The 25,243-nt window shown below is 38.3% G+C and overlaps 1 protein-coding gene across 1 annotated transcript in view; it reads right to left on the bottom strand.

The window, feature by feature from the left end:
* The window catches only part of LOC139942351 (transducin-like enhancer protein 4), a 78,897-nt gene that overhangs the window by 23,089 nt on the left and 30,565 nt on the right, over positions 1–25,243 (bottom strand). Inside the window, exons 8-15 of the mRNA XM_071939192.1 lie at positions 24,064–24,108; positions 21,032–21,212; positions 20,474–20,481; positions 4,807–4,920; positions 3,041–3,094; positions 2,660–2,803; positions 1,954–2,077; positions 1,268–1,386 (exon numbers count right to left, since the gene is read on the bottom strand). Of these exons, the coding sequence (XP_071795293.1) occupies positions 1,268–1,386; positions 1,954–2,077; positions 2,660–2,803; positions 3,041–3,094; positions 4,807–4,920; positions 20,474–20,481; positions 21,032–21,212; positions 24,064–24,108 (789 nt within the window). The remainder of the gene's footprint in view (positions 1–1,267; positions 1,387–1,953; positions 2,078–2,659; positions 2,804–3,040; positions 3,095–4,806; positions 4,921–20,473; positions 20,482–21,031; positions 21,213–24,063; positions 24,109–25,243) is intronic.

The raw sequence follows: 25,243 nt of genomic DNA, 5'->3' as shown, positions 1-25,243 counted from the left end.
ATTACATTTTAACAGGTACATAGAATAGAGCAGGTCCATTTTTGCAATCAACCTTTAGTTTGAGAGGGTGGAATAAATCTTAATGACGACACTTTGGGAGTCAAATTAGTCTTACTATGACAGAGCTGGCAACATTTTTGTCTCAGAGAGAAAATTATAAATCAACATTCAACTAAAATGAGGGGAAAGTAATGCTAGTCAAGGAGATAGTTTTAATTTGTTTGAGAAAGAGCGATTTATTTTCAGTGAACTGTCTGCAGAATCAGAGACAGTTTGGCAGCTCTGCTATGGAGGGTAAATTTTAGGCAATGCACATGTGCTGAGATTCATACCATTTTGTTTTTACACTATTCATCAATAATAGTGGAGATCAATGTTTGCATGCAATTTGACTTCAAACATGGCGACCTATCGGCAGGCTGTTGCCACAGGCTGTATATAGTAGCCATTTGTTGACGTTAATGAAAGGGGTCTACAGACTGTATGATTACATTGGAAGATCAACAGTCAGAAACAATATTTTTTGTTCTACAATATAACACTTTTAATTTTTTCAGGCAGAACTTTGTAGAGCTTGTTTGAATTTGCATCAATTATTTAATTCAAACTTATTCAAAAGTAAATTGATGTTCATTTGATCCTGTCCATCCTGCATATTGAGATAAAATACCAAATAACATTTCTTTGAAGAGGCTGTCATCAATTCTCCATCAATTTTTAAAAAGTACACAAATCATACTCTGCTTTGAAAGGTCAATTATTCCAGTCAGCTTTCCAGAGTAAATGCAGTCAATAACAAGAATCCCATTTGTGTCAATTCAAACAAATGCCATCAGTGGGCTCATCAAATTTAGGTATTTGCAATATTGTAAAAGCTAACGAGTAAGGTTTACAATGCATTATTTACGGCTGTTGCATCAAATTCATTAGGGGAGTTAACACACTAGTGCAGCAAGTGTGAGCAAAGTTTCCTTCAAGATTATGGATAGTCAGCTTTAAGATGGTTGTATAAATGTCAATGCGAGTCAGACGTTTCAGAAGCCCCATTATTTTCTTATATTTTTTTTAATGCAATTTTGTCCCAATATGGCACAGAAATACATAAGAAATCAAATACCCAAGTGTAGTTACATGCTCTTCTAGTGGTTGAACGTATCAAATTATTATGATTTGTGTACTTTTTTAAAATAACAGTCAAACCGAAGGCACCTCCTAAAAAAATGTTCTTAATTTTATGAGATTCCTCTCACAGTGAGTGGAAACTTACCATTGGACCTCTATATGTGTTCATAGCCCCTGGTGAAATGTTATTGTGTAGACCCGGAGCAACGTACGGGTTGGGCATATCATGGTTCATGCCGGGGCCTGGCATGAATGGGTAGGACCCTGATGGAAAAGAACAGATCAACAAAATTAAAAATACATATCAAGTTTATAGGGTTTTAATACCTTTTGTAGATCAAGTTTTTGGCCATGACATGAATCCCTACTCACTGTGAATGAAGATGTATGTAATATAGTTTATCTCCATTAGTCGTCAAGTTTTTTAGAACAAAAAGTGAAAGTCACGGATTAATGTTTTTAGGAGAGTCGAGTAAATCCGTTGTACATGTACATCAATGTGCTGATATTATTTTCACTGAGACAACATTATTTTTGTGAAATTGTTTTATTAATTTCTAAAAGCAAGCAGGTAAGTAATATTTTATTAAGGGAAGCTTTCTACCATTATTATCTTTAAACTGGGTAAGTAAATGTAAATCTGCAGACGCTTGCGTTTTGTGCCGTACAAAAAAATATCCCAAACCCTTTGAGGACCAGCTTAGAGGAAACCGGCAACAAGTAATCTTTGCCAAAATTCCTTTGAAATGAGGTATGGGGTTGAAGAGGTATGAGGTTGAAGAGGTAGGAGGTTGGAGAAGTAAGAAGAGGTGTATGATGCGTGTGACTTACCCAACGGGGGCACCTTCCCGACAGGTGGTTTTAGCCCTGGTACACTGCTGCTTGAGCCCGGTGTTGCTGCCCCACTACTTGTGGGTGTTTCTGACTTGGGAACCGGTGACGGCAGTTTGTCATTCTAGAAAGAAAAAGAAAACAAAATCGATTGGTAAATATTTTTTCAAAATCAAAATTATACAACTAAAAATTGAAGTTTCAGTTGTTATAAATTTTTGAACCCAAACAGACATTGTACACTCTAACTCTAAAACAAAATAACCAAGTTAACCAAAATAATCAAGCACTGTTTCTTAACAATACTGTTTTGGCCAGTAATAAAAAATAGTAAATCGCAAAACAATCACTTAGTTATTGTAATTAAAAAACAAATATTGCTAATGCAAAACCCCCCCCCCCCAAAAAAAAACTAACCCAAAGCAACCCTTTTTGGAAGACTTTTGCGATGCTGGCGATAGTAGACATAACAGTCCTTTTTTGCGGCTCTTAGCGTGTGCGCACATGCTCAGTATTGCGCATGTAGGTCTGAGCACACGCACTACTGGCCAGAACTGTGAAAAAGGACTGCCAAAAGTCTCCCTTTGCTGGAAAACTTGTAACAAACCCATAGACCCAAGAGAGTGATTTTAAAGATGTTAAAGGCCCTTTAAAGATAGAGTGATGTACCTATTAAACCTAAAGATAACCACTTGAGTCTACAAACCTCTTTGACTTTTGAGTTTGGTGTGCTTGCACTTGATGCGATGCTGTTGGGTGTGCTGGAGCGTTCTTTCTTCGTCCTGTGCTTGTCTGTGTTGTTCTCCCTTGGTGATGATCTCTCGCCGTTGGCTTGTGGGGAAACGGGATCCTGTTGAAAGAAAGAGTGCGACCACAAATTTTATCGTTTTGTGGGCCCTAAGTGCTTTGATTTTGTATACATGTACTTTCGAAAAGAGAGAACACAAAAGAGTTGACTAACATACAAATGTTTCTTCAAGTTTTTATCAGAATGTGGAACTTGGTGGGTTAGTTTTAAAAAAAAACTTTAAAAATAAATTCAAATTTGGGGGAAAAGCATTCCAAGTTGTACCCTTACTATACCAACCTCATTTGATACATCCACAACTAGATTATCGTCACTCTTTTCTGCTTCGCTGTCCTGCATGGGAGGAGAGGGTTATGTGTCATTAAGTAAAAGAGACTTGACGGTCATTTTGCATTGATAACATCCTTCTATGTTTTGGACAAACTTCATTAAACAAAAAATTATTAAGCTGTTGAGAAAGACTCTGCTTTTAAGGTTGAAATAAAAGGCCATTAAAAATAATTTTGTAAGAATGAGGATTTAATAACTTATTAGACGCCATAACCTTAATAGAAATAATTGGAGAAAAGACTTCATCTGTCACAGGATGGGCTGTGCCTGTATTAACCTTGAGTAACCCATATATAAGCATTGGTTTAAAATGCAAACTCAACCACCCGGTTTTAACGTTAAGAAGTATCCCCCCTTAAAAAACACAGCATAATGAGTTAACAAGTTGCGCTAAAAGATACAAACAGAAACGTACCCCCCCCTCCCCCAGTCGACACGACTGCCGCCGCGACAACCACAAGCCGGCCACATTTATAAACTGACTGCTAAGTTAATATGATATCCAAAAGCCGGTGATAGATTCCTCACTTAAAGCACGGACAAGCGCACTTTACTCCCGTCAGGTCCAATGATGCTGATTGCGCCTTATCCCGGGGAAAAGGGGGCTTACAAACCTTACCATGAGTAATCGCTCAGGAGAAGCCACTTTTTATCGCCCAGGGGAAATTGGATGTGACCAAGTGGTGCAACAAAAGTCAGCTTTCGTATGGGGTCTTGATAAGCAGGGAGGCCCTCAGTCGGGGTGTGGAGAAGGAGGGGGGAGGGTTATGAGACCCTGTTGCGGCTACTATATATCCCTTAGGAAGGACATCATAAATGCGTTACAAATGGTGGCCTTGGCTGATAACACAATGCGTTATCATTGGTCATCTCGCACACACTACGGTTACAAAAAAAAGGTCTCTGCTCTTTCGGGGAATTACGCGATTATTTTTTTCCCCTGACAAACCATCACCTTAAGGTTTCGTATCTGGAAATGGCAAGTTTGAGAGTAAGTCTATAGCAACAAATTGAGATGGGTTGGTTTGCCTTTCATTGCCTGACACCCTGTCATCTGTTTAAATGAGAGCGCTTGCATGTGTATTTAGTTGCAAATGTCATCCTTAACTTCTCACTGGCAGGGTTTTTTCCCCAAGAACTTGAGTGGGTTGATAATTCTTACAGGTTTGATATAAATACATACAAAATACATACAGATAAACTGTTTAAATCCCTTAAAAGGAGTTTCATGGTTACATTACTTGATGACAACAATTTCAAAGAAACATTATTATGGTTTTTTTTTCATTCCGTTTGGAAGAACATGAAGTCCACAGTAAAATGGAGAGTGAAATGAAGGATTGCACATATCAAGTAATTAATACCCACTGAACTGCATCAAATCATGAAACTGCTGCCCTTGTGCTAATGAAAGGAACTATACAGGATTTGTAGGGTTGACAGACAGTGTTCATGTTTTGTCACCTGTGAATAGTACAGGAGAAAATATTGAAAAACCATGCACAATTTTCAACATGGAAACACATTGTCCTTAACTTGAGATTAACCAAAACTGAAGGTTTTTTAGGTTCTCAAATTTGACTACGTGTCAGAAAAAAACAATCATAATGGCCTTTACCAAAATCCTTAATAACACCTTTAAAGAACTGTCTTTTCATAGAAAAATTGTGGGGAAAAACAGGACTAACAGTTGAGTAAACATTGAGAGTGCTCACCCCCGACTCTTTCTCGTCTCTCTTTCTCTTAGCGTTCTTGGAACTTGATTCTCCGTGATCGGAGGAGCCGCGATACTTATCGGACGAACTCCTGTCTGGTGGGGAAACTGAATTCTGTAGAAAAACAAAAATAAGAAAAAAGATAAGTCTCTACAATCTTTAATAAGCTGGCAGTCTGTTGTATATTTTATCATATTAATTTTTACAAATTGTAATTATCCCCCCCCCCTTCTTTTTTGGGTGAGCAAGGTATGAAGTCAACTGGGATTAAGCTTGGGGCGATATCACGATATTATCGAATATTGCGATATTAATTTGGAAACGATTTCGATATCGGATGGATTTGGTTTTAATCGAAATATCGATATATCGCGATATCGATTAAATATCGCGATGTATTTGCTAGCTGAGACATCTTGCACCCCATAGGTTTGGAGTAAAACCAGAAAAATAGGTCATTAGAACACCTCTCTTATGCTATGACTGTCTCTTCTACAACTTTCACTGGGAGTTTGAAGACTGATGAAATGTCAAATTTAATTAATCGCGATAATATCGAATATCGCGATATATTGTCGGCGATATATCGTGAATAAAATAAATCGATATCGCCCAAGCTTAACTGGGAGGTCAGGTTGGTGTAGTGGTGTCTTGCCTCGCCTTCCACCTCTGGGACCCTGGTTTAAATCCCTCCAGGGCACTATGTGGATTGGGTTTTCAGTCCATACTTGACTGCCTTGCTTTTCCCTGGACTAATTCTCTGGGATTTTCCTCCCACATCTAAAACAAAAAATTTCTTCTTTGTCTTCTCTCTTCTTGTTTGAATCTAATAAAAACATCAAGAATGTATTCAGATCCAGATATGGCCATTTTACACTGGGAACATTTTCAGGCAAATTGGAGGCAACCACTTGCACTGTATGCACAAGTAACACTTTGGCAGCACATAAGACGTTTCATCAACTCACTATCTCCAAGAAAAATAACAAGCAAACTCAAATATGAATGACTTTTTTCTATTTGGAGATTGCCAAAAAGCTGGTTGCCTGTTTTGGCTTGTGTGACACGGCCTACACAGCACGACACTTCACACTCCTAATCAAGCGTCTAGATAAGAAAAGTGTTTTTCAGAAATAAAAACGGTTAGTCTTGTTCACTGCGGGAGATTCTCTACACAACAAGACTGCATACAGATTGTCTGTTCATGTATGAAACATCAAATATTTATGAAATCTTTCAACTTATGTTTACATTCTTTCAACATGTGCCAACGGACACCAAAAATAACTCAATCCAAATGCTATTCTTGAATGAATATTTGATAGATTTGTTTTTTCATGAAGTTTAAATAAACACGGAGTGCACCCTTTTGTAAACGGTCACCAACAAAACTCACTACATATTATTCATAATGCATATATGACTTGTTTTTCATGTAGTTTAAAGTAAACACAGAGTGCCTTATTGCACATGCACTAGCACCACCTGTCAGGTACAATCTATAATCTATCACCACTGTGTTTAACATAGGCCCTCCTCGTTCATTAAACATTACGGCGTTTTGTTCTGCCCACGCTTTCCTCTTATATCACGGTAGCAACAGAACATAACCCCGGTACAACACACTACTTGTAAACACTGCTGTTGATAGAAATGCACATATCCAAAGTTATGGTTACGGTAAACACGGTTTTGGGTTGTAGTCATAATGAAACCAGAACAACATTGGAATCATCGATCCTAAATTTAGAGGCCATATTATATAGGTTGCATTTCATGCTCATCTTAAAAATTAAAAATAAATTAAATCACAATTTGATTTGCAATTATTCTTATAAACAAAGATTTTTTTAGTCTCATTTTCATGGACTTTCAAATGTTTTATGCTAAAAAAAAAAAATAAAAAAAAAAAATTGATTTTAAATAATTTTGTTACATGAAAGTTTTATTAGTCTCATTTCCATGGACTTGTCACCGATGTAAACAAAATTTAAAAGGTAGGCTAACAATGGCCAATACCTTTCGCTAACCTTCTAAATGCCTTTGTACCAAGTAGCTTTGGTTTGAAAATGTTGACACAATTTGGTCAAAGTTTGCTTTGTTCACCAGAGTGGAATACAGCACACTTAATTAGTGGTCAGAGAAATTAGTGGTCCATTAAACAGCCCTATTCAGAATCCCGACTTTAATTAAGGGATTGTCACATCAAATAACCAAAAGATGAGTCCCAATTAATTTGACACGAGACAGGATCTGTTGAGCGCCGTCCCTGAATCCATTAATAGCAAATTGACAATTAAAATATTTAAAAAAAGAGACACTCCTCACAAATACACAAACTTTACTGCAATCCCCTGGTGGCATCCCCCTGATAAAAACAAACAAGCTTGTTTTCCCTCTGGTGGAAGTCCGTCATTACTTAGAGCAGTATTTGATATTTCCCTTCAAAATTAAAACGGCACTTAAAAAACCCTGAGTGACAACTGCGAGTCTTTTCAATTAGCAGATTAAGCCGACAGTGAACTGCTAATTACAGATCCCAAACGGAGCAATATAACCTAATTCCACTTGACATACATAATAGAAGTAAAGCAATCCCTTGATGTGGATCTCTCCCCCCAGAATTTCTGCTTTCTTTTTGTCAACCTTGTTTCCTTCCCTAATGTCCCAGAATCTCTCTAGGGAAGGGTGCTTGTAAGTCCCGCCCAATTCAACAAGGCCCCGAGATATATCACTGGTAAACTCAAAGTACTGATCCCCAATAGTGTTTTTCTACACCGGTCCCCTGCCATGACTGGTAACAAAAGGCAGCTTTGCCAACCTGTCAACAACTGTTTATTCAGAGTCTATTTAGACCCCCCTTGCAGGACACCAGGGTAAATTTGCCCAAGCATTCCCCTCCATTTAAAGCTTTAAGACCTACTGCAAACAGGTCACCAGGAATAAATTAAGGAGAACTAGGGAAACACACCAAACTCCCACTTCAAAATAATCCCCCAAAATAGAAGAGAGAAAAGAAAACCCGAAGCAAATACTCGACACATAATACGTAGGTTGCAAATCAAAAGACTGGGCTGACAAACATGGTAGAGAATGGTGGTCTGTGAGAAGTGTTTATGGACTACTTCTTGGTCAATAGTGAAGAGTGGACTTAGATGAATGACACAGCTGCAATCCTCACCCCCCCCCCCTCCCTCAATTCAAGTGGGGAGCTGGAACCTCTTAAGTTGGTTTGAAGAGCAAATATAGTCAGGAATACAATGTGGACAGTTAAATAAGAACCCTTGTGTCTGCCGAGCACAATTGGGGCACTCATATAGCAGGGTTTCGGAGACTGCATGCTTCCTACAAGGAAACAGATATTTAAACTATTATTTATTTCCCTTAGTTTCCTTTCCTCCCTCCTTTTACCTACCTCATTATTCAAAGTAAAGCTTTCACTGGACATTTATATTGACTTTTAAATAAGAAATTCTGGTTCCAGGACGCAGTTAAATGTCAGGGTATTATTAAGGGCAGGGAAACAATGATCGATGACTGTGTTGCTATGAATAATTCATTCTCAGAGACGGAGACAGGTATCCAAGCCTTAGCTAAAGAGCATTTTCCTGCACCTACATGAACTTCCACGGCAACTCTTTCCAATTAAGTCTCTACTCCGGTCGCCGCTTGCGACTCATTTTGATTCAGACGCTCCGAGGCATTGATAAAATTCACCAGTAAATATCCGTGGATTATGTACACAGCGCAGCCGGAGGGGAAGCGTGCCCACAGCCAAATCCAGCCGCGCATATTCATTCGGCTTGCCTCTCACTCGCAGAATTCATCCCGCTGTAATATGATCGTGTACTTCTGTTGCGCCATGGCGACAGGGGGGCAAACGCTGACAGGCGTACACGTCCAATGACTAACGCCGTGCAAACACGACCATGCCTGTGTGCAGTTCATGTTGAAGGAGTAGCGACACCCCAATTGAAAATGCCAACGAAATTTGCACAGGCACTTGTCCATAACACTCAGGGATGCTCCATACAGCTCTAAATCACCTAGCCACAAAACATCATATTGAAAAACCATCACGACGAGGGTCTGCGGCCCCTCCATCTTCCTTCTATTTGTCCTGTCAACACACAATTAAACCTATTCTGCCTTTAGTCAACGGCCAAAACGAGAGAAGAGGAAAAAAATGAGGTGGGGGGGTGGCTTGAGTGCCAAAACACGCTCAATAAAATACAACGTGCTCATAAGACCATGGGCAAATACAGGTCCGTGTCTGCTCGCTGGCAGAGCAAACACTCCAAAGTGAGCTTGGGTTTGTGTGCCAAAAAGCAAATAAGCGGCGGGCAGAGTACGGTATATAAGGATTCCCGCCACAAAACAAGAGGCAATATTGGCCAACAGCTCTACGCATCGCCGACGAGCAGACAGCTGGACCCTGTGTCAATAACACGACCACCAATCACAGATTTGTCTGTCTCGTTTTGTTAAAATGGCTTTAAATAATTGAACTCATCATCACGGTAAACTCACCTTCCACTAATTGCTTGCATCTAGATTTTTTTTTTATCCGAAGGAAGGAGAGGACAAACAGTGTCAAGCTTGTGTCAATAATAAAAGCAAAATAGATCCCTGACGTAATTGACATTGTTTTTACATAATTTATCGTTGTCGCATAATTTGAATTTAGGCTTGTCGTGCTCTGGGCAGTGAACGTGCAGTTGAATTAGTTACACACCTTTGTGAAACTTTATGCTAGAATTTATTATAAATTATTAGATTACGGCGTTATTTTTTACTTGCCCTGCTTAGCCCTAGAGAGATGATTGAATTGATCGAAGTACCAGGAGATGCTGATTGAAAAAACCTGTCTTTGTTATCGGAAAAAAGGCCTTTGTCAGCAACAATAAACAGCTGCCGTGTTGAAATTAACCTTAACAACCTCGGCAAGGTTCCAAAAACACAACTTCCTTACAACACGATTCAACACTGATTCCCAAAGCCAATCACCAAATTAAACTATTTTTTTGTCAGACATACAAAATAATCACAGACCAAAAAAAAAGATACCCCCAAGTTAGAAATTACATTTGTAACAACCCAATTTTAGAATGTAAGGTTTGAATTTGAATAGTCACTTCCAAAACGTTAAAAGTGAATTTCAATTGATAAATGAAAATAGATGCAACTGTTTGTCAATATGACAACACTCTTATCTGTCTAACAGTGGTCCGATGGCTAAAGACCAATCAAAATTAACCTCAAGAGGTCTGATTGGCTAGCAGTGCTGACAAGCTTCCTTATTTCATTTTGAAATATGGACCAGAGTAAAAGATGATGGACAATGTTAAGGCGATCCCTAAATATCAAGTTATAAAATCACAAGGGAAACTTTTGGATTTCAGTTAAGATTTATTCAGTGAATTTTCCTGAATTCTTATTATCGAAGAACTAGCTCAAATCATTGCAGTAACTCTCCATCCAAATAAACATGCATTCTTGAATCGACGTGTGCATTAGCCCCCGACGAAAAAAAAAAAAAAAACAGAAAAAAAAAACATTTCATTACCGGGAAGGCAGTCATTCAAAATGGCCGAAATTAATACGTTGCCCCGTCACTGAATTAATTTGCAATATGAGGCGCTGTCGCCACACACAACTACAGCAACCATAGACAGCCAATATGTTTGCCAATCCGCGAGGCAAATGTTTAGAGAACGCAGGTTTAATTCCAGGCCCATTTGCCTGAACCAATATTGACACTGGGTGTTTAAATATCGTATCTAAGTCCAAAGCTGTGTATTGTTTAGCTTGTATAAAGGTTACCGCGCCTGGAAGAATAAGTGCAAGGGTTTTGTATTGCATGTATTGCATGTATTGCCTCTCCAACTTCACATTCGTTCGCTATTTATCCTCTTCAATAACAACATTATATGATGACTTGATAACATAGAATGATTTCATTTACGAGTTGTTGTTGTGTTTAGTTTTCTTCGAAAAAGCACTCATGTACTTGAAGCTTTTCATCTTAAGATAATTTAAGATGCAGCATTTAAATAATGCTAGTAGCCACCATTTCATCTCAATACATATTTATAAGATGTCATGTTGAGGGTTCATTAATGATAGCCAACTCACCATGTTTATCAATATTTTTTAATAATTTGTTTCCTTTCTTATTGTGCAGTTACAGTTTTTTGGGTTTTTTGAGGTTTTTTTTGCAAAAATTATTTATCAAAATAGATTTTACGTCTGTTCATCGTGCAGGAATTTGCATTTGGATTTGAGGTCATCCTAAATTTCAATTGAGTTCATTTCGGCTGTAGCTCTTTTGATTGTTACCTTTTTTGAGGGGTGGGGGGGGGGGTATTGTCTGTGTGCTTACGATGTCTGATGATGCGTCAACACTTCTACATGCCAGCTGTCTGTTACTTTGTGTCTCGTCTCAAACAGTGTTTTCGTTTTTGTCCACCGAAGGCGGGAATGTAACTGCTCAGTGGTTAGATCTATGGTTTGGATTTTAAACCGCAGGCTGTTTTGAACAAGTGGTTTCAAGGTTTACGCAACTCTTCTGAAAACATTGCTCTGTGATTTTTCACTTTTTTTTTCCCCTCAAAATTTGATGAATAATGAAGCTGAAAATTTAATTGGTGAGTGGGATTAATGTCATGGCCAAAAACCTAATCTACAAAAGGTATCATAACTGATTAATGGTTACATCTATGTTTAGGATTTTAAAGAGCAGGCTGTATTGTTCCAGTGGTGTTTAAGTATAAATATATATTTAACTAGTCCCTTGGTGGGAGCATGCTGAACCCCAAAAATAATGTTGCCACCCTCAGTAATTCCACTTCCGATTATTCCATGATGCAACCTACAGTAATTAGGCATAATCTTCTTTCAAGTTAAACAATGAGACACATGTCCCATCTAGCTCCATGGTCCCATTATACGCGTTTCAATACCCAACAATAAACTTTATTCTTGTGTTGTACCATTTCAACAACAAAGACAATTTTCAACACTTCGGCCAGATTAACTCAGAAGTGTGTCACCCTCATACAAAAAGGTCACAACTTGAGTGAGTACTACATATGCTAAAACCCAGGACAGACACTTAAACCCTCACTCTTGTGCCTGAGCCCCCAACCCCCCCCCCCCCCCTCCCTTCTCACCAAAGCTGTAAGTCCATAGCAACAGCTGATAAGCCTGGTAATATCCAGGGAGGAAACTTAATTTGGTGCGGGCTCTATCTCTATCAATCATTCAGGCTATATACATCTGTATCACTTCAGGAGAATGCAACTTTGGGGGTGTACATGGGGGAAGTACAGTCATACGGAAGGTCAAGTGCTTGTGCTGTTAAGGAACAACACACACACACTCTCTCCCGCCAAAATAATCGGTCCCCTCGATACATGGAGTCCAGGGCGCTTTTATTTTTAAGATCGCAGCTCGTAATTTAAAGAGGTTGTTTGAAGGGAAAGAAATGGGCAGTAATGGTTTTCCAGCTTTTTACCCGTTATGAATAGTGCTAGATGTGGTTGTTTTGAGTTACACCCTGTTTTATTTTGCAAAGGTAAAGCAATTATGTTTTCAATAAATGCACCCCCATAAATAACTTTTACTTCTCTTTTGTTTTCATCTCAAAGCGCATGGAGACTTCTCTGTGATATCGGTCTACAAAAATGGTTCACTACTTCATCATCAAATTCACATTTTAAAAAAAAAGATTTCTGCGATGCAAAATGACTCTGCTAGGGTCGAAACATCAGGCCATAAACAATTTTTTTGCATGCAAAACAAAAATAAATTTGGTTCCTTGTTGTTATTACTGTATGTTGGTCATTGCTATAAAACAATGGACAAAAATGAACGCTAAAATAATAGTTTTCACAATGATGGAAATTGATTAATAAATAAGTGACATCAATCACGTCAGCCACACGTAACTACCAGCAAATTTCCAACAAAAGAATCACCTTTCCATAAACCGCACGGACAAATCCTGCGAAACATTATCAACGCCATCACCACACCTAGCAGGTCACTGAATAACACCGTAAAGACAGAAAATATAACTGCGAGCATGCTCTGTCACGAAACCGCAGATTACCGATGCATTTCAACAACAACCAACCTCGAAAAAAATAGCTGGCGGGCACGATGAGGCCACGAGAGCGGGAAAAATGAAACAGATAACATTCCATCTTTGACAAGGTTTTTTTGGTTTTTTTTTTTTGAGGTTGATCGTAGCCATATCATACAAATGCATCAGTAAGATGTGCGCAGGTATAAATATGTCCCGCGGGCACGTTGGGGGAGTTAGTGATGACGCGGCTAATCTTGGGACTAATTAGCTTAGAACCCCTCTCTCACATGGGGGCTGGGCTTGATTGAGTTAGCATCTACTCCCCTGGCAGGTAATCTACGGCCCGGAATGACGTTATCTTCTCAAAGCATTAGCTCCTGACAAATTAGCCCAAATAATCCTTTGTAGAGCGCTGTGGTACATTTGAGGTCGGTTTTTTTTCTACATCAGATCTCTGTTTCTCTCCCCATAGAATGATTTACATGCTGTTTTCATACCCTCAGAATGGGGGACATATACACACTACTTGCCTCCATAGGGCCTCATTAATATGTCTTCTATTAATCCCTGATGCAAATTTAAAAAAAAACCTCTGGTTTACAGAGTCCATTAATCATAAAGCCTACCAAAATGAATAACAAAAGATCAGCCCACAATCACACAGCCACACTCTCCAACTCCAGTGGAAAGTGAAACCCAAATGCACCCTGCAAACGGAAACACTGTCAACACAAATTATTTTCACCTTCCTTTCTAAAACTATCAAAGAGTCTACTGGTCTTTGTATGGTTCTGAAGGACCATAAAAGGAGTACAGCGCCCTCACAGTCCATCTGCGACCAGTCAAAAAAATGCATTGTCAATAAAAATCATGTCCACATGTACAGCTCTTTAGAATGCTGTAGCATTTGATCCACTTGAATGCTATCAACGACCCGCCGCCGCAAACAAAACCATCTATCAAAGAGAAAAAAACTCCCCATTGAGAAAGCAACTCACCGCATTCAGATGTTGACTTAGTCTGTTATATTAACATTTGCATATTGCAGAGACATGTAATCAGGAATGAATGGAGGGGTAAATGTTGACCCATGTACTACTTTGCTTGCCCAGCGAACGAAATAGGTTTAAAGATCTCTTTTTCAGGTCGGTCATAATCCTGGGGCAGAGGTTTTGGGTTTAATGTGTAGAAGCTTACAGTGAGACAGATTACTGGTGGATATTTTCAGTGTAATTTTTTTTATATTTTATGTTTTCCAATGGAGAAAATTCAGAAATGGTGGAGAAACGGTGGCTACAGCCAGGCTAGATTACCACGTCATCATGAGTTGAAGTATTTCAGTTAAACTTTCCATTTCCATTTCACTGGTTTACAATAGGCATACAAATTGACACTAAATCAAGTCATTTTAGAATACTACTTAGATATAGGAGGTCCAACAGCCCTATAGCAACTGCCGTAGTCGTAGCTGCAAGCTGCCAACTTGGATAAGACCTAAGAAAAAAATGTATTTATAAAGCAAACATTGTTGATATTTTGTTTAGCTTTGAGTGTAGGTTATACAATGTGGGTGGGGTTTGTTTGTATAGTAATAGAACACTTCTGACAGTGTGAAAAGAAACTGCAACTTGTGTGAACTGCCCCCTTTCATATTTATGAATTATATAACAAAATGTAACAAACAAACATGGGTAGATGTAATGTAGCCCTATCTCACAAACGAAAGGAGTCCGTGGTTAGACAAACGAAAGGAGAAGATTCGAAGTTATTCACTCACTTATTGATCAACTTGAACTATTTTTTTGAAACCTGAAACATTTTTCTTTGTGTTACACAAATTCCTTAATGAGACTGCTGTTGACATTGCCAAAAAAACTATTTCAACTCTCAGATCTAGGCTCCTAATTAGCTTTTGTAATTCCTGCCGAGCGAAATGCATTGCGTGTCAATTTGGAATTCAAGACAAGTACGGCTTCATACGGCGCTGTAAAACACAGCTCATTAAGATGACTACTCGTGCTTTATTGTCATCTTTTAATTGGATGGAAAATCTATTTTCAACCCCCTCATGTGTGCAGCAACAAAAACAGACCTCCAATTGTGATTCATTTTGAAACAGCTGGTTGTTTCTAAAATATCAAACGACAATTAGTGACGCTGAAATTGTGTTTCATCCACCTCCATGGTTTAATTCATCACATCCTGTTTGAAGATTAGGTAAGGAGAGAAGGAGGTGCTTTCTAATTTTTCTTTTTACAACACATTGGGACAGGCATTATAATCATCATTATGCAGAAAAAGAGATCTGATCATGATGATGATAAAGCATTATTAATTACAATTCACATGTATAAATGAAGATGATGTCAAGTAGGATTTGAAACTTTGCATGGTGGAAATTCGATATAGTAAGGTTTGCGGTAACACCATGTTATGATAATCTATAATTGAGTTGGGGTGGTTCTGAAAAGAACCATTAGTTTTAACTCTAAAGATGTCATTGTAAAGATGATGCCAACTCTTAATAAAACGGTGTTTCCTCTTAAAATAATTCATAATGTATAGGCACTTTTTTGAAAAAAATAAAATTTACATTTTCGAAAATCTGCAGGCTAAACCACAAACAGAAAATGTCATGAATCAATAGGTAGGCCTTTTAAAAGCTTTTAAGTCTACAAGCCAACAAGTGCAGACAATAAACACATCGGTTTTATTTATTCTTAAACAGATAACTTTGAATAACTGGTCGGTCGCAAGAAGCACAGAGCATGGAGAAGGAAACCTGCTCAGATCACAGCATGTTTAAATTTGAAGGATTAGACAAAAGAGCACCACATGCCGAGAAAAAACATGAACTATTCCAACACCTCACTGGACAATCAAGGAAAGGTCCAATCCTTGAATGCTTGTGACTTTTTCTTTCCATAAAATCTGATTTTATTTTTTATTTTAATTTTTTTTACATTATTATTAAGAAGCTCATTTAGAACAATTATTTTCAACTTATAAGTTAAATAAAAAGAACTCTCTCTTGTGATTCTTTCATATTAAATGTTCATTTTTCAGAACAACTGGAAATCTCGTTGGGTCGATTTAAACTTTCACCATGAATGTAAACTATATCATGAATGTAAACTATATCTGAAGTGTTGAAATGTGCCTCCTCACGAAACAAGAACAACTGGTAATGCTATATGAATTACTTTCACCATGAACTGTAAAACTAACAAAAGTGTAGAAAATGTGCCTCAGACAGCCAGAGAAACAAGTCATCCAATCCTTGTGGCCAAACAATCTCTGGCATGGTGTCTCCATTTCTCAACAACACTTTTCATTCAGACCTCAGAGACCTCACAAAACCACAAGAAGATGATAGAAAACAGAGGGGGGGGACTTGTTATGAGCCTTCCCAGCCACAGTCTGAAACACAAGCACCCAACTATCATCCTGCCTGCCACAGGTCTAGCAGCTACAATGCCAGCCCCCCCCCCCCCCAATTGGGATCCTACAAACTCAACAACCCACAGAGCATGCACAGAGTTATCACAGCTCTTGACTTGATTGCTTATGTTAATGACCCATTCTAATGCAACTAGGCCACTGCTGTGTGTCATGTGTGTGGAGATATTTACTCAATGGTCTCAGTCCACACCACCCCCCCCCCCTTTCCAACAACCCTTGGGCTAATAAAAACAGGAAAAGAACACTGTCACCTATATAAATGAGCTGGCTTACTACTGTGGGTTTGTGCCTGTGAGGCTAGCGCAGAGAGAAAGCTCCTTGCTAAGGTAAATAAACTGTTTCATAACCATGGAGTCAGGGGTTATCTCAGTGCTAATCAATGCTAATCTGATTTGGGTGTATTGAAAGAGCCAGATTACAGGCATTTTTACAGCAGTAGGGGCTTTTCCTATTGCAGGTAATGGCAAAGGTGCGCCTGCTGTGTGTGTGTCAGTAAAGAGCTAGGACCCATGAGCATGGAGGAGTGTGTGTGCTGTCCTTCTGTATGTTTGCATATGAATAAGGAACTGACTACGTTTAGCATAATGGCCCAACTACAGAGCATGTGAAATTGGATGATGGTGATTGCTTGCAAGGATTTATCATCATAACTAACACAAGGGGGGGGCTGCTTTCTTTCTCGGCCGCAAGGCTCTTCTATGCACTGCCAAGAAAAAGAAAGCCACATGAGTACAAAGGTGGCCATTATGGGCAGGAAGCTCCTCTTCCTCAGTGAGTGTGCAGGCAGGCGTGAAAATGCGATTAGTGGGGGCTGCCACTTCAGCCATGATCAAATTATGTGTTGGCCTAGGCTGGTCATTGACTGCATTAGGCCAGGGCAATTTGAGATCAGAAACAATGATGCAGACCAAATAGCCACCCAGGGCCACCCCAAGGCTCGTGGGACCTTGCCTTGAGCTGGTTCTGAGTGTGACCAGAAAAAGAAAAGACTCATGGACCTTTACAATAAATAAAAAAAGATTCCCTGACCTGCTGAATTTTATAGAAAGGAAGGATGATAAACAAAAGTTGGGGTTTACATGGCCTTTAAATAAGCAGGCACAATTTGAACTGCATCTGACCATGATCTGACGATCTGTCATCAAAAAGAATACATCATGTACTTCCCAACTCAGTCTCTACTAAAGAATTAATAAGAAGGAAAAGCCATTGTGGTCGGATTATCAAACTCCAGGGCAATAATCAATCCTTTTGACCTTCCTGGCAGAGAGAAATAATACACCAAACTCATTAAACATACTAGCCAGCAATATCCCTGGTAAATAATTACTAAGAAAACCGAGAGGGCCTATCTCTTACTATCTGTCGCAACCCATTGGAACCCCCCCCCAAGTATTTCTTATTATCCAGAGTGGCGCAGTCTTTCAAATCTTCGCCATCACACACACAAAAAACCTCTCCCAGGAGTTTGCGAACTAACCCTCCCTGAAGCCAATCCGTCCGATTCCTGCATCCCCCCACTTCTTCTCCCTAGATTAATACATTTTTCATAACTTGCATTATCGGGCGTCTGCGCAGGTTGGCACATAAGCTGATTATCTTGGAACAGGGTGTGGAGGGGGGGGGGGGGGGGTTGCAAAGCTGCTTACAGGTTTTGACACCATATCATCTCCCTGAGCTCATAATCTTCTTTAAAAACAGCACATTAGTCAGGAGGGAGCCCGGGCTGTCTAGTCGATACTACTCCAGGCATGGGAGGCTACACTCGTCGTAATTATCCAAATGACGGTATTATACGCCAGGCATTGGGATGGGGAGCGTCGTCGTACAGTTAAAATAAAACGTGCTGTGTTTTTTTGTTAATGGGATGGTCTGATAAACTAGTATGTATGACTGAGAGACTTTGGAATAATAACAAATAAAAATAAAAATAAAAAAAAACTTGTGGAGGCTGCTTCCGATTAGCAATTTTCCAATTACGTTAATTTAGTTGTAAGATGTAATTGGCTTAACCTGCTTGGGTACTCATCTGCATCGATTTGATTGAGATCTGATTGTAAGTAACATGGAAAATATTCACGCGGTTTCGGGCAAACCTTACCAGCATGAGTCCGACACAAATTTTTCAATTCAATAAATGTATGGGTTGCAAAACATTTTCAGGCCTAGTAAATGTCACTTTCATTTCAAAATGTATCCAATCCTGTGGTTTATAACTTGATATACAAACAAATTAAAATAAAATAAAAACAGCCAGATTATTTCCATTTCCGTAGCTAAATTGAAACCATTAGGAGTGCATAAATTTGTGTAAATTGAACTTAACTGTTTTTTTTTGTGGCGGTATGTTTTCAAGCATTTTTGTATCCTTGAAGTTCTCTTCTTTTTTCCCCCAATAGGTAGATCAAGTGGATATTAATAATGGCACTTAACCGAAAGTAAGCTTTTCAATGAATACATGAATAACCATTGCTAAATTACAGCGCTATAATTATTCACACAGGCATTTGAAGTCAACTGAGAAATTATGCCGTCACTTTTTTTGAAAAAAAGTTTTGTGTCGTTTCTGCGCAGCAAAGAGAGGCTGTTTAAGGGAAGGTAGGTCTCTATACTTATGGTGATCACAAAAATTGATAACCATTATAAACATCCTTGGTATTTTAAAGGTTTTGCAAAACCATTCCCCTTCAAAAGCAGTTGATTTTAGTGAGAGGAATTCAAAAACAATTTGATCAAAAAATGTTTTCCTCGTGAAACGTTTTTAAGATTGTGTTTCACATTTTTCACAAGCTAAGATAACTACTCTAGATTTTTGGCAATATTTTCCAAATGCTACCACCTTTTGAAATGAAATTTCCACAGGTAAGTGTTATTGTATATATCTCCATTTATACAGGATTAAAACAATCAAATGGGTAAGAAAAAATAAAAAAATATTATACTTTAATGCAAATTTTTTCTTCCAACACAAAAAAAACAGATCAAAAATTAAATTCACCGGAAAAAAAAGCAAACAAAAATTGGAAAGCACAAAGAAAAAATAATTTAGCCTTTCCTAATATTCAGGCCCAGTCATCCTAACGCCATGTCCCATCTGTTAATTTATAACCCCCGAGGGGGTCGGATGAAGGGGGGGGGGGTAGGATAATCCAAGGTTTTCTAAGGAGTGGAGATGATCCGAGATAAGTAATTCTCTCTGAACCAAAGATCTTATCACATGCAAGAGTACCAGAGGGGATATGCAAATACAGGAACTGGAGAAAAAGATGGAAAGGGGGGGGGGTTGGTTGAGGACAGTTGAGTGGCAACCATGGCCTAAGACCCTTGGCTCAAATCAACCGAGCTTTAATCCATGGATAAGTACATGCTACTGTGTCCTGGAATTGTTGACAGTGAATTCACATGGAAGGCCAGGGTAATATTAACACCCTCTTGTTAGGAGCACCTATGGGGACAGGTCACAGCTGGACAATGGGGGCGTAGTCTGCATGGGAAAGTGGTACAATTCGGTAGGAAATCTCGTGTACAGGTTTTCAGCTGAAGACCTTTAGAACATACTGATCGAAACGTTGAGTTTCCAGTCTACATGCAATCCTTTGCTAACAAGATGCTACTGTGTCCTGGAATTGTTTACAGCGAAAAAGGTTTTCGCTGAAGATGATCTGAACATGACTGATCAAAACGTTGAGTTGCAGAGCCACCGCAGCACACACAAAGAGAGATGTTTCTTGCACCATGCTTGCACAGTGCACATGGTGTTACTACAAATTGTACTATTGTACTCTATCATGACTTACGGTTAAGACCGCAACTTTGCTGATAAAATAACATCAAATGGAGACCGCCAATATTGGGCTTAATATGGCGAGCACATTAATCCGGAGGTCGGTGGTTTGAATCCCACCGTTGTTCAAACAAAAAATTTAACTAAAATCATGAAACAAACCAGCTGCATCTTTTAAACTGAATACACAAATGACCTCTTTGTAGTCTTGCCATGTACGTAATGTCCTTGGACCTAATAGCCTTTAACACACCTGTTCTTTATAAATTGATAAATTGGATCAGGAAGAAGGACAACAAGAAAATATTTGATTCATTTCAAAATGAACTTACCTGTCTCTCTGTTTAGGCAGCGGAGGGGGCAGAAAGGGGCGACCAGACAATTCAAAGCAACCATGTGGTGTTGATCAACAGTGAAAGAGAGACATCACATGTTGGGAGGGAAAAACAAATTGAAGAATCAGAATAGGATATTGGTTGCTGTGTGCCACGCTTATCATGAAATTGTGTGTTTTGCTGATGAAGCATCTCAGTTTTGGGTATTTGGGTTTTCAAAATAATTAAATGAGGCAAAGTCACAATATTTATTTATCAATTTATTAAAATCTATTAATTATTCATTGAAAACAGGATAAATTGGATCCAAGAAGAAATGTTCATGTGGGAGGAAAACAAATGTGTATGCTTAGCAAAAATGAGCAGGAAACCAGTCAAAAACATAACATAATGAAATGGAAATTCGGCTGGTAACCACTTTCTGTTATAATTTTTGTGTTTATACGGCCTTATGAAATCGGGTCCAGATTCTTATTGGGAGTTTGCTAGGAGAGAGCATAATTTTTGAAAAGTAATAAAAATATTTTGTGCATAATTCTGTTGTTACATCCTCACCCTTTTCATCTTTAACAGGCATTGGAGGGTGCGAGTTCATAGCATTAGACAGCTGCAACAACCCCGACCCATGACCTGACATCATTCCGGGCGCACCTCCTAAGCTGGCTGGGTGTGCTGGCATTGGGACTGGAGGGGCGTGGGCGTGGGGTAATGGGTGCTGAAGTGACGCCTGGCCTCCCTGCAAAATTGGACAAAAAATGGGTCAAATAAATCCCAGCAGAAGATTCCATTAAAAAAAACTGCTAGGATTAATCCTATCTCGAGTTCTCGCCCTAACTTAGGATGAATCTTAGGATTTATCATTATAAGGTTGGGACTCGTCCTAAGTCCTAAGATTTATCTTAAGTTAGGAAGAGTATGGTGAAATCAACGGCAGTAGCCGCAATACCAAACAGCAGTTTGACATAAATTGATTCGGGTACGCAATACTCTCATCCAGAATTCTCTTGAAAAATAGTATAGTTTTTGCTTACTTTCAGGCAAAATATCATAAATTTATTAATAGTCACCCGTGAGAAGCCCAGTGTCCATGCGAGATTTAACATTTATGTGTATTTGACAAGAGGTACCAGACTACTCCAAGCTGATGATGACAGCGGGGAAGTTTCCCCTAAAACTTACTTAACTCTCAGTTTCAAACTAAAGTCATGCACTAGCCACGTCAAAGTACCAGATCTTTTTATTCAAATCAAAATGAAATTTACAAAAAAAGCCTTAGTGGTGCACTCCCCTGGAATTGGAACAGCAATGCGTGAAAAGGGTAAAAAAGGCCAGATCACCACACAAAGCAAAAGGATATCTTAAACACTTTGGTGCCATGCGACATAGTTATTTAGCACCCTGGAATGGGAAGAGCAGTGCAGATTTGAACACCACACAAGCAGAAGCGAAAAAGTAAATGGTACAACATGGGGCCACGGTTGGAGGGGAGCAGGATTGGTTGGGTGTGGGAGGGGTGAACTAATGGGGTTGTCTCTTGCTCTATGAAAAGGAAGGGAAGTGGTGTACACATAATTTACAGAAAAGGCTATAAAGTGGTTGGGTGGTATAATGGAACCTATGGAAACTGTGGTGGTACTACAAGTACCCTTACATATAAAGCAAAACAAATTGCGATTCCCATTTTCCTGGGGTCATCAGGGGATGGCAACATGACGGTATTGGTAGGGTATCGGAAATTTCCCTTAACACCAGACTGCGTTATGGGAAGCTACTAGTTATAACTTTGAATTAAATATCTTGGTTAATAATGGAATTTTTAAAATGTACCATATCAAATGCGGCCATCTTGATTTTGCTACCCTTAAATGGAGGCATGATATTTGGTTCTTCAGGAAAAAAGTATGACATTTTATCAAAGGCAAGCGCTAACCTGCATGTACACTAAGTGTAGGCTGTAGTAGCCATTTCAGGCTATATTCACAATTTATTTTTAATTTTTCAAAGGGCAAACAAATCGGAAACGGACTAAAGAGGAAGAAATGCCCATCAATATCTTTAAAATGAGACTGGAAGGGATGGGTATAGGCTGGTCACCCTACCATGAGAACTGGTGAAATAAAGCATAGAGCAAGGATAGAAAAGAGGGTGGAGTCAGGCAACCTGACCATTTACTGGATGTGTGTCTCACACCCAGTGAGGAGGAGAAATAATTTCAAAAAACCCTTTTTTTTTGCATGATCTTCCTACAGCAATAATATTTATCACACCAAAATATTATCACATCATACTAAAAAATTAAAAACAAATTCAAAACACATGTGAATGCCTCGCAAATGTGCAAAGAAAAGTCAAACAACTGTAGAAATAATCACAATCTAAATGAAAATAAAAGCAAAGGTCCCAAAATTACCTCATAAAACAGGAAAATATGAAAAAAAATAATAATAATAATAATAATAAATAAAATAAAAATGCCAACAGTAAGCCAATTCATGCCTTTTTCTAACAACACTAACATGACAAAAAAATAAATAATAGAAATACAATTGAAATATATATTTAGCCGAACACTTCAAAAGAACTATTATCTAAGTGCTTATTTTACTGACAAACTCAACTTGCGGAGGAGCAGGGTAAATTTGTTTTAATACTGGCAAAAAGACAGTACGGATATTAACTTATGCATTTGAAACAAGCTGTACTGCCACTAAGAGATAATAATTTGTCTCAGTTTAAAATAACAAACGATCTGTTTTATTTCATAAGTATATACAGTTTCCCTGTGTTTATTATAAATATTTTTTTCTTAAACGCCTGATACACCTTTGGTAATATCTTTTTTTAAAGCTTCCACAAGACAATGAATTTTAAATAAAGATTCAATAGATTCTTTGTTTTTGAGGGTTGGGAACAATGACTTTGGACTATTGGTTGCAGCTTTTTTGGCGTCACAAGTTTCGCAACAAATAATTTGCATCAGTTGAAATGTGCTCAACTCCTGCAAAACATTCACTGTGAAAACCGCTGTTTCGTCAAAATTTGTATTGCATTGACATTCGCGGAAAGTATGAACCAAGCTTTAGGCTCGATACAAAATGGATAATTAGGCTGTATCAAAAATGGTGGCTACAGTTATAACTGTTGCTTAGCTCTATGCTAAGCATGTACAATTTAAAACATGAGAAGTAACGCAGAAATCTAGGTGCAGCCAAAGCTGTAGTAGCCGACTTTGAAAAGAGCCTACAACTTTTAATAGTCCTTATCAGTGTTCTAATTTAATAACAGAATAGTTTTTAAAGATGATGGGCCCTCAAAGAGTTTTTATAAAATTTCTTTTACAAGAACTCTGCTTTATTTTCAAAGCAGATGAAGAAACAAATACTAAACATTAAAAATGTTTGATAGTAAATGTATTTACCAAAGGTGTATACTAGCTTAATCAGAGGCAAAGAAAAAAGTTTTTTTTTCGTTGTGAGTGTTATTAATAATTATTATAACCAAAACTACTGACAAAAACAAGAGGCAGTTTGTTTGAAACACTTTCGATTCTATAAATTAACATCGGTGCTGTCTTGGCAAGCACTCACTTTCCAAGATGATCCCTGAAGGAATAGCTGTTGTTGAACAACACCCTGTACAACACCCCAAAACCACAAAATATTAGCTGGGATATATCATCAACATATGGCACATTATATTTATAACCCAACAATTGGTTCAAGGTGCTACCAGATTTATCATAATATAACTTAAAGTGAAGGTACGGGTCGGCACCAGAATTCTCTCGAATCAGTTTAGTTTTATGCTTATTTTCAAGCGTAAGTGGACTCCAGAAGGCAATTTCACTTGAAAGTTTACATAAAATTCACTGCAGTTTTTCTTCTGTGAGGAGAGTTTTACTTCGCTCACACACAATAAAATTTATAGGTTTTAATATTTTGCCAAAAACAAAATTATCCACGTTGCTGCACTCGCTTGCCTGTCTGCTCTCTATTGTTTAAATTATAAACCACAAGAGTTTATATGTTAAGATTGGAAAAATTGTGTATGTGTTTCACAGCTAGGTGTTCAAATTATTATTTGAACTATCGAACGGACATGTACCTTCCTTTTAAGTTTCACAGACAACACAGGAACAATGCAAGAAGTGTATTATATTGCCAGCATGTACACGAACAAGGTGTGACATGGTGTGTGTGACTTGAGTGGGTGACCAGCGGGAACTGGTAGGGCATTCACTTCTGCCCAACACTGTGGCATTTATCAAACTAAAAACATGCAAGAACTTGACAATTTGTTTGATCGTTTGTTTGGAAAATACATCCATTTTTTATCATTCCATCAATCAACTGGTAGCCTGTTCTACTCTTTGTTAGACCAATTTTGTCCTTAACCGTTTTCTGTCTGTCTGATTTCATTTTTTGTGTATAAAAAAAATTAATTTGTTCAAAATGTTTAAGAACTTATTAATTCCTGTTCACATGTGCAATTCGTTTTTTTTTTAACTGCCAGTTATGTTATTTAACAAACCATTACTAAATTGAATTGAATTGAAACATTCTTGTGGTTAAGAAGTAGAGAGTATCAAATGTTATTTCATAATAGCGGTCAGTGTTAGTTGCCCAGTGGGCCATGCAGAAGAAGTGGTCTCCAAAACCAATTTTCACTTGCAAACTTACACAAAATTCTCTGCAGTTTTTGAGGAATGTTTTACTTCGCCCACCCACCATTAGCTTTATGTTAACAATAACATCAAATCTCTGGCAA

This window comes from Asterias amurensis, chromosome 9, assembly GCF_032118995.1.
Source record: "Asterias amurensis chromosome 9, ASM3211899v1".
Taxonomy (NCBI): domain Eukaryota; kingdom Metazoa; phylum Echinodermata; class Asteroidea; order Forcipulatida; family Asteriidae; genus Asterias; species Asterias amurensis.
This window is presented reverse-complemented; position numbering and strand designations above follow the sequence as displayed.